This window comes from Solanum stenotomum, chromosome 3 (assembly GCF_019186545.1).
Source record: "Solanum stenotomum isolate F172 chromosome 3, ASM1918654v1, whole genome shotgun sequence".
Classification (NCBI taxonomy): Eukaryota; Viridiplantae; Streptophyta; class Magnoliopsida; order Solanales; family Solanaceae; genus Solanum; species Solanum stenotomum.
The window spans coordinates 35,906,797-35,918,043 of NC_064284.1; the positions used below are offsets into that span (position 1 = coordinate 35,906,797).

General features: G+C 35.3%; 1 protein-coding gene across 1 annotated transcript; it reads right to left on the reverse strand.

Annotated features, from left to right (window-relative positions):
- Positions 1-6,092: 6,092 nt before the first annotated feature.
- Positions 6,093-9,271, reverse strand: LOC125857431 (G-type lectin S-receptor-like serine/threonine-protein kinase SD3-1). The gene is made up of 2 exons (XM_049537020.1): positions 8,894-9,271; positions 6,093-8,701 (listed from the first exon to the last, which is right to left on the reverse strand). The coding sequence occupies exon 2, from the start codon at positions 8,646-8,648 to the stop codon at positions 6,369-6,371; it is 2,280 nt and encodes a 759-aa protein (XP_049392977.1). The 5' UTR covers positions 8,649-8,701; positions 8,894-9,271; the 3' UTR covers positions 6,093-6,368.
- Between the last annotated feature and the right edge of the window lie 1,976 nt (positions 9,272-11,247).

The following is an 11,247-nucleotide window of genomic DNA, read 5'->3' on the forward strand; positions in this document are numbered from 1 at the left end:
AAAAAAAAAAAAAAAAGTTTCGAATTGGACCGGAACCGGATCGGACCGGGACGGAACCGGGACTAACCGGACCGGGACGGACCGGTAAATCCCGGTTTTCGTCCCGTTACCCCTCCCGGACCGGAACAAGTCCGGATATAACCAGCATTATCCGGAACCGAGACGAAATCGGTAACGGACCGGAACTGACCGGAACCGGTACCGGTACCTCCCGGTTCCGTTGCCACCCTTAGTTGACACTACCGGAAGGGACATATGGTTTTGTCATTTATTGTGATGCCTCGAGAATTGGGTTAGGATGTATCCTTATGCAAAATGGGAAAGTCATTGCCTATGCTTCAAGGCAACTTAAAATTCATGAAAAAAATTATCCAACCCATGACCTTGAACTAGCGGCGGTTGTTTTTGCCTTAAAGATTTGAAGGCATTATTTGTATGGTGTTCTTGTGGATGTCTTTACCAACCACAAGAGTTTGCAATATGTGTTTAATCAGAAGGATTTAAATCTTTGCCAAAGGAGATGGCTTGAATTATTGAAAGACTATGACATGAGTGTTCTCTATCATCCAGGCAAGGTGAATATGGTGGCGGATGCTCTTAGTAGGTTATCTATGGGTAGTGTTTCTCATATCGAAGATGATAAAAAAAATAGGTTCAAGATGTTCATAGATTGGCTCGGTTGGGTGTTCAGTTAGTAGAATTTACTAAAAGTGGGGTTATGGTTCAGAATCGTCTTTTGTGGTGAAGGTGAAAGCCAAACAAGGTCTTGATCCGACCTTGGTTGAATTAAAGGAAGCAGTGCTTAGAAAGTCCATTGAGGCTGTCTCCTAAGGGGGAGATGGAATACTTAGATATCAAGGTCGTTTGTGTGTTCCTAATATAGAAGACTCGAGAGAGCATAGTTTAGCATAAGCCCATAGTTCTCGATATTTCATTTACCCGGGAGCCACCAAGATGTACCGTGATTTGCGGGAGATCTATTGGTGGAATGGGATGAATAATGATATTGCGGAATTTGTGGCTAAGTGTACCAATTGTCAACAAGTGAAAGTTGAGCATTAGAAACCAAGAGGTTTATCCCAAGACATTAGCATCCCTACTTAGAAGTGGAAAGATTTGAATATGGACTTCATCATTGTCTTACCTCGCACACGGCGATAACACAACTCGATTTGGATTATTGTAGATCGGATGACAAAATCAGTTCATTTGATTCCCATCAAGGTTTCTTATTCGATAGAGGACTATGCCAAGTTGTACTTGAAGGAGATAGTGAGGGTGCATGGGGTACCATTATCCATTATCTCTGATCGTGATACCCAATTCACTTCTCAGATTTGGAAATAGTTCCAAAAGGGTTTGGTACTTGTGTTAAGCTCAGTACGACCTTTCATCCACAAACCGATGGGCACGCCGAACATACTATTCACACTTTGGAAGATATGTTGAGAGAATGTGTAATTGACTTCAAGGGTAATTGGGATAACCATTTGCCTTTGATTGAATTTGCATATAACAACAACTATCACTCAAGTATTGGTATGGCTCTATTTGAGGCCCTTTATAGTAGGAGGTGTAGATCTCCAATAGGTTGGTTTGAGGTGGGTGAAGTTGCACTAATAGGTACCGAGTTGGTACATGATGCTATTGAGAAATTTTGACTTACTAGAGAAAGGTTGAAAATGGCTCAAGGTCGATAAAAGTCCTATGCCGATGTTAGAAAAAGAGATCTTGAGTCTGATGTTAATGATTGGGTCTATTTGAAAATTTCACCTATGAAGGATGTAATGAGGTTTGGCAAGAAAGGGAAGCTTAGTCCCCGATACGTGGGCCCATATCAGATTTTGAGGTATATTGGCAAGGTGTCTTATGAACTTGATTTGCCTAGTGACTTTGCATCGGTGCATTCGGTTTTCCATGTCTCCTTGTTGAAGAAATGTGTCGGATATCTGACCTCTATAGTTCCCTTAGAAGGTTTGGGAGTTGAGGAGAATCTCTCTTATGAGGAGGTTCCAATTGAGATTTTAGACCGGCAAGTTAAGGAGTTGAGAAATAAAAAAGTTGCTTTCGTAAAAATTCTTTGGGGGAATCAGTTAGTTGAGGGTGCTACTTGGGAAGTCGATGCCTATATGATGTCCTGTTATCCTCATCTCTTTTCCTCCATCCCTACTAAAGCTTGAGGTATTTAGCTCCTCATGGTTTACTCATTAGGTGTCATTTGTCTTAGATATTCCCATGATTTCCTCATCATGCATGATTCTTGAAAAGCTTAATTTTTGAGAAAATGAGTTACTTGATTGATTTCTACATGTTTATGTGCATTTGAGTATGAGTTGCATATAGAATTCATGATATGATGTTTTGAACATGCTTTAGCTTGGAGTTGATGTTTCCTCATCGGATATGTGCACCTATGTGATTGCATACATGTTGGGTTGTTAGGTTTGAGTTCCTACTTTCCTTAAGATGTCTTGAATCCCATTCAAGGATGAATGACCCCAACAGGGAGATAATGTAACACCTTGAATTCAAGAAAGGTTAGAACAAGATTAAAAGGGGAAACTCATAAGCTAAAACCGGACCATGGGACCGTCCATGGAGCCCTACACGGGCCATAAAGGGAACCACTCTCCGTTTAAGGGCTCATGGTAAACTTCCCCCAGACATACCTTGCAAGGATCCCTCCCACAGAGGCCTTGACGGCTCGTAGAGAGGGAGACGACTCGTGAAATAGCTCGTAGGAGCTTGGAAGTGGTTGTCATGGCCAACATCCCTCCCACGAAAGCCTTGACGGCCCGTGGTAAAGATGACGAGCCGTGGTGGTTGCCATCAAAGTGCTCCACTAGTAGGGGTCTCTTCACAAGCCACTAGTCTGAGGACCACGACTGCCAAAGTGGCTCGTGGTCCCTTAGACGGCACGTGAAGGCCACCATTTGGGGGTTGCATCAGTTGTAAGTCAAGGCTTTTGGGTCTTTTCCTAATTATTCTATTCTAATACTATGTCATTTTCCCCTTACCTAAAAGTCCTATATTAGTGTTTTTAACCCCAAATTTACCCAATTGAAATCATTCTCTCAAATTCATAAAAAAATGAACAAGTCTTCCTCTCAAATATTTCTCTCTCTAAAAGGCTTGAAGAAGAAGGGGATCAACCTAGGGTTTCAAGTCAAGTCTCCAATTCCCCCATTGAAGTCAAGCTATTGGCATTGAGGTATGATAGTTTTCATCCATGGATCCCTTTCCTCTATGGAGTTCCTAAATTCTCCAATTTATAAAGATGGGATTTCCCAATTGAGTTAGGGTTTTGTTCCATGTCATGGGTTCCTTTAATTATTGACTTATTTGAGTGTTTTATGATCTATCAAGCATGAATCGATATAATTACATGATGTTATGATGAATTCCTATGAACCCACGTATAATCCATGCTTTCTAGATATTAGGTGTATTTTTGATGTTTTACTCACATAATATGCCTCATCCGTTTCTTTTTATATGTCACATTTTTAGATTTCATTTGCATTAAAAAACACTAAGTAAATTTATAATTCTACCTTTATTTAAATTTTTTTAAAATCAATTTTTTAATAAATGATAGATTTCAGCATTTGATATTTTAGATTATTTTCATTAATGGATACATTGATTGAGCAGATGGACATAAGCATTGATACTTGACGACACAATCCATAATACAAAGGAGTTGCTTATAAAAATTATGAAGATGTGTACAATAATAGAGCAACTTTGAATGTATTTAGATTTTACTTTGAATCAATATGTAATAGGTATTGCCAACAAGTTTTTTCTTAACAAAAAGTAGTGGACGGTGCCAGGCAAAACAACAAAATTTCATTTGAAAAGGTACTTTTTCTTTATCTATCACAAAGAAAAAAAAAAGATACAAACTTACTAAAATAATGAGAGTAATTTTTTTTAGTATAATATTAAATGTGTATTGTAATTCTTCATCCTTGTATGCTTCTTCTCCTTCATCAGAAATTTATTCAAAGTCGAAATTATGCAGAACCATTTTATTTGAATCTTGATTTTTTTCAAATTGGTCTTCACATAAATCTTCTATTTTTACAATCTATAAATCTTTTGAAGTGTCATTTTCTTTGATAAAATTTGTTAAAGCTTCAACATCAAGATTATTTTTTAATTTTTCTCCATCTTTTATTTTTAATTTGTTTGTTGAGATTTCTTTTTCAAAATCGGATTTTATAGAATGGACAATATTTAGAATAATTAATCAATATATGAGGTAATAACAATGAGCATTAATTACTTATTACTTTTCCTAGTTTGGTCAAATATCTATTTTCAAAACTAATTAACTAATAAGGGTATAATAGAAAGATTATTATAATTTATGCATTGATTTTATGAAATGACAAGTATTAGTTGGTCCATAATACTTGTCATTTCATAAAATTAATCCATAAATTACAATATTCTTCCTAATTTCCTATTATACCATTTATAGTTGATTAGTCTTGAAAATAGATATTTGACCAAACTGGGAAAATTAATAAGTAATTAATGTTCATTATAATTAACTCATACATTAATTAATTACTCTCAACACTGTACTACTCTATAAAATCTAATTTTGAAAAAGAAATCTCAACAAACAAATTAAAAATAAAAGATGGAGAAAAAACTCAAAAAATAATCTTAAAAGTTGAAATTTCAACAAATTTTATCAAGAAAGATGACACTTCAAAAGGTTTAAAGGGGATGTCAAAATAGAAGATTTAACTAAAATATGTGAAGGTCAATTTGAAAAAAATCAAGATCTAAATAAAGGGGTTATGCACAATTTCGACTTTAATAAATTTCCAAATTCCTGATGAGGGAGAAGAAGCATACAAGAATGAAGAATTACAATACACATTTACTAATATTATACTAAAAAAATTACTCTCTATCCTTTTTTTGTGATAGATAAAGAAAAAGTACTTTTTTTAAATGAAATTTTGCTATTTTGCCTGGCAGTGACCACCTTTTTTATAAAAAAAAATCTTTGGCAATACCTATTACATATTGATTCAAGTACAATCTAAATACATCCAAAGATTCTCTGTTATTGTACACATCTTCGTAATTATTTTTTAACAACTCCTTTAGATAATTGACTTTGTTGTCAAGTATCGATGCTTATGCCCATCTGCTCAATCAATGTTTCCATTAATGAAAATAATCAAAAATACCAAATGCAGAAATCAAGCATATTTATCATTTATTAAAAATTGACTTCAAAAAACACATTAAATAAGGGTAGAATTATGAACTTAGTTTCTTAATACAAGTGAAATTTTAAAAAGTGTCATATAAAAATGAACGGAGAGAGTATAAATAAAAACCTCACATCCTGGCTAATCACTCCATCAAGCAATAAATATTTGATAAATTACATGCATGATTCAAGGGTATCCATTTGACCATATATTAAAAGGGTAATGCTAAATGGCCAGACAAATTAATGACAAGGACCAATACATAAATTATTAATTACTATTGACAATTCTTTTTTTTTTTTTGAGAAAGTTAACTGTACTATTGACAACTCTTTCACTAATAAAAATAATGAAATTGTGTTCATTGCTGAAATACTGATCATGGATGTTCACCGAAAATGACCCTATTTACCAGGCTACAAAGGTGCAGCAAGCCAAAATCAAAACAGAACATATATAAAACACAAGTGTGACCTATCAACGAAATTCAAAATGCTAGGTGATTTCTTTCCATTTGTCTAATCTTTGGAGATAAAGTTACCTGATACCTAGGTTGGTGGAGATACCAAGTACCTGGTGAAATGGTCGAGGTGCAAATAGCATGGACACCACCTCTGTAAAGAAAAAGAGACACAAACTTCCATTTCCATTTTAAGTTAGGATCGACTTAATGGTCAGAGTAATCCTAAGAATAGAGATGTCCAGGTTCAAACCTCATCCGCGATCTCTTGGACCACTGCCTAGTAAAAAAGCCAGTGCCAACTGATAGCACAAGCCAAGGAGACATTTTGGGCAGAGTTAAGGAAGTTTAGTCACCTCCAAGAAAATATCAAATGTAAACGCATGTGATAAGCAGCGATAATTAACATGAACAGAATCAAAAACTTTAAAAAGAAACCTGGATTTCTGAATCAGGATTTTCTAACACAAAACTGTACTTGGAGGGTTACATACCAAGGTTACAGTTTCAGAAGAGGCAGAGTGGGATGCTCGTCTTGAATTTCAGATTAAGCATGCCATACTGGAAAAACTAGGCATTCTACATCATGCCAAGTCAAAGGTGCCTGGTAAGTTCTGTACAGAAACAGATGACTTAATGGGAATGAAATATACGAATTAGAACTTCTACAGTGCTGAATATGATTCAGATGGTGATTCGTCATCAGGTGGCCACTGTTGATTATGAGCAAAAGGAGGTGGTGGAGGATCGACAGTCAGAGTTCCCTCCAGTACCTTGATTACCTCTCCCATTGATGGCCTCATACGTTCATCACCTTGTAAGCACCAAAATGCAATTCTTAATGCTCGTTCTAACTCTTCTGAATCGGCGCCAACCACAATTCGCTGATCCATGGCCATTTCCTTTTCAGCTTTCACCCATTTTTCATAGGACCAATAACAAGCTTCATCCGCATTTTGGCATCCAGTGATTAATACCACCATCACTTTGCCAAAATCTCTTACATCTGTCTCTGCTAGCCCCCCGCTACTGGAAGCCTCAGCTTGAATAGTCCTCAGCCCAAATTCACTAACTTTGGCCTCTAATTCATCATCTAAGACAACATTTTCACATTTAAGATTTCCATGACTAATAAACTCCCTACATCCTGTATGCAAGTAAGATATGGCCCTTGCCACTGACAAACATATATCCATTCTTTTTCTCCACGTCAATCTCTTGCACATTCTAGGTTCTTCTAAACATTTGTCAACAGAACCATATTTGGCAAGCTCATAAACCAATAACCTACGGCCGGACTCACAGCAATAACCATCCAGCCTCAAAAGATTTTTGTGGTATATGCTTCCTATTTTTAGAACTGCAGCGCGGAACCTCCTTTCATCAATAGAGGCATTGAGATCTTTAACTGCAACAAGCCTATTATCTGGAAGTAGACCTTTGAACACATTCTGCCCAATTTGTTGCTTAAAATTATCAGTCAGATCTTTGATTTCAGAGTAAGAAAACACGATGCAGCCAGTAGCATTAGGCACTATATGGGGTAAAGCAGATTTCTGCATCATATGTTTCCTTCTCCTGAAAAGGTAAACTCCAATGCTGAATTGAAGCATGACAAACACAACGATTGACGCGGCAGCAACTTCTAACAGACAAGCAACACAGATTTTCTCTGATACCTTTCTCGGAGCAGGTACAGGCGGAGGTAAAACAGCAATTGGGTCTGAACAAGTTTTGACAAAAGTAACGGAACCCAAAGAAGGATCTGATTGACCACCAACATACCGGGAGTTCATCATGTGGCATTGTGGAGTGCCATTGTTGATAAAGGATGCAGCATGGCAGGATGGATCTTTCTGACACAGACTTCTACACTGCTGCAAATTGGTTTGCACAACTGTGTTGTTTGGTGGGTATATTCCGTACAAATACATATGCTCATGAAGGATCATGGATGAACCAGATTCACAACTTGGTTTGTATGGAATTAGACATTCAGAGTTTGAGTCTCTTGTAGATCTAAATGGACACCAACAAACATAAGAGTCAGATGCATTCAAGGTGCAAATACCATTGGTAGCACAGGTTGCGAAGACATCACACTGATTAATTATAGCTTGCCAAACTGTTCTCCATGATGTTGCATTATTTTCCCATGAGTATATCCGAAGATTACCATCAGAATCTAGTCTGAGGAACCGAAACTTCACATCAGAATCATTGTGGTCCTCACCATAGACTGACCAAACAGCTTGCGATTGCTGATCAAGTAGTTGGAGGATTCCGTCAGAGCCAAGAATGGCTCGTACAGCAGATTTAGGACCCCCAACAGTCCAGTAAATGATACTAGTCTCCCACCTAAGCTGCATCTCACCAGAAACATTCATATGAAGACTGTAATAACTTGTTAAAGAACCCCTGCTAGAAGCTCGAAGAGACTGGCCAACAGATAAACTCTGGCCAGACAACATTGTGTCAGAAGGACTTTCAAAACTCTGCCAAACAGCACTCTTATTCCTATTTAACAGGACAAAGTTGCCATCATCAAGAAGAACAGCTGATTCAACAGATGTGTTGCCAGTTTTGCTTTGCCAAACAATTTTTCCCTTTGCTGGATCAAACAATATCATTTCCCCAGTTAGGGAAAGCTCAAAATATGCTTTGCTACTAACTTTAACATTCCACCCTGCAGTCCAAATGGCTGCGTGCTCACTGCTAGGTATATAAATTGCATTGAAACGGACACCAAAGCTATACTGGTCGGAGAAGTTCAAGAATCCAATTGCATAGTCCTTATTGGATGAGAACCAATAATTGTTCTCTTCTACTGTTAGTTTGGAACCCAAAGGAATTTGTGAACTGACAACTGAAAAAAGCAAGAACCCGATAGAGACAGAAAGCAGCAAATTAGAATAACAGGATATTATTCTGTCTCCTCTATCCATATCTGTCACTACTTGCGGAAGCAGATGAAAAGACAGAAAGCTGGTTCCAGCTTCTGCATATCAACAAAAAATATGTTCAGTCATTCCACTGATTTACAATGAACAAGAAACTGTTCTTTTGTAAAGGAATTGAAATATCACAATCAACTATAAGGTAAAATTCTTAAACTACCAATTGATTCAAGGTTACACCAAGATCAAACAAAAGGTGGGAAAATGATTGAAAGAGAAGGGAAGCATTGAACCTCAGAAAAGACATCCAAACCACATCAATTGGAAGAATATTGCCTGCAGACACTTTCTTGAAACAGCAAATGCTTCCCTATAAGAAACTTGCCATGTGAGAAAACAAAAGATCCACACCTTATGATTGAACTAAAAAAAATATGACCTACAGATGGACCATAAAATAAACAGTACACAAAGAAAATTAATTAAAAATGGCTAAAGAAAACAGCTTTTGTTTGAAATCCTGGTTCAAAACTACAAATGGGACCCTATTTAGGTCCTTATGCATATTCAACCACTTTTCTATACTTTAAAGTGACACTAAAAAATGTTTTGCAAGCATCCAAAGTTGAAAACCTAATCAGGGAGTAGTTTAATACCCCAAATATTAACTATTTAAAAGTCAATATAGACGCATAGACTTGGAAACAAACATGCCTTTGACAAAATACGCGTTGCAAAGAAACCATGAGTCCACACATACACACATATATATCTCAATTTTTCTAAGCAAAAAAGAGCAATTTAGGTAAGAGAAAAAATTATTTTTAAGGAAAGATAAGAGAACAAATCTAAGTGCACATGCAAGAAAGAATGGATCTTTACAATTACATCCCAATTTTAAGGACAATGTAGAGCAAAAGTACTCGGTCTAACATAACTCCAAAAGTTGAAATCCTTAAATGGGTATTTCAAGATTTGAAGAAAATGAGAACCCCAAAAGTGAAAAAGCTTTAAAATCAACATATCTCAGTGAAAAAGCTAGAGTGAAACAGAAAGTTAGTATCTTGGGGAAGTTTTGAGTGGTGAGCTTAAATTAACAAGAGATATGACTCACATTGTAGATTTTCAACTCTTTATCTTTCCCTGGAAAGCAAGAGAAGGGAATGCCGGAAAATCAACAAAGCAATTTTTTGTCTGGGAGTAAAAGGGAGTGGTCTGAAAAGGTTTCAGACACTTTGAAAAATGTCTCTTCCAATCTTGGAAATTTTTTTCTTCTTCTATTTCTAAAAAGTAAGAGAGGATTAGATTATTTTTTGTTACCAATGCAAGTGATTTTTGTTTTCTTCATATTGTGTTTCTTTTTGCTTTTTCTTTTCCTGGTTGGATTTTAAATTTTTTTCTTTAAAAAGAATTCCATATATCCTTCAACTTTGTTATATAAAGTTGACATTTTATTAGAATAACTTTCACGTATAACAAACATAAAAATTATATTTGTATGTTATAGTTATAGTTCGCATAATTGCTCCATAGCAAATTTGTTATGGAGCTTTTGATTTGTATAATTCGCTACAAAATCCAATTTTATACAAATTGTTCAGTTTTGTATAAATTCATTTATACATTGTAATTTGTATAATAAGATCTATATTTATATAATTATAAGTGTATATGACGAAAATATATGTATTTATATTTGTATATACATTTTTCTCTCGCTTTATACAAACACAAACGCATTTTATACAGTTTATACCGAAATGTATAAAATGGCTAATTGTATACCGAATCAGATGGCAAAAAAAGGAGATGTTTGCTGCGAATTACAATTAAATTAAACTATGGCTATAGCATTTAATTTGAATTAATAGTTTGCTATTTCATACAATTTTTCATTTTTTTTATAAAGAGATAAGTGTCAAAAACACACTTAAACTATACCTTTTTTTTAGTTTCATACCTAAACTATTGGAGTTTGAGTTTCATACTTAAACTATCACTTATTAATTTGAGAAACACATCTCTCCCTTTCATACCACTCTCATCATGGTATGTCTAATACACTCTCTTTTATTTTTAAAAATGTCACATCACACCCGACAAAACATTTCACCTTGACAAAACTTAAATAAATTATTAGTATTAATTACAATTAAAGATTAAAATTATTATCCCAAAAAAATAATACTTTTTTATAAAATAAAATATAAAATATTTTTACCCCACTGTGATGACCCGGAAGGTCATTTAATACTTTTTTATAAATAAAATGTAAAATATTTTTACCCCACTGTGATGACCCGGAAGGTCATTTTTGGAAATTTTGAACTATTCGTTTAACGTGAGTTAATTAATTGATGGGTGATTGTAGATAAATGACTTAATCGATAGTTAATGGGCTAAAGTGATAATTTATTTAAGGTCCTATACCATTTAGCGTATATTTAATAAAATAAGTGAGTAAAATTTATCACTTTTAGTACATAATTAATTCAGAAAAAGAAATAAAAAGGAAAAGAAGAAAAGGGCGAAGGGTTCTGGCATCACGGTTTAGGAACCGCTTCAGGTAAATCTCAACAAAAGCTTTCAATTTCTGTCTGCATTAAATTGCTCCGCTAGGATTTCCTTAATTGTTGTACACATATGT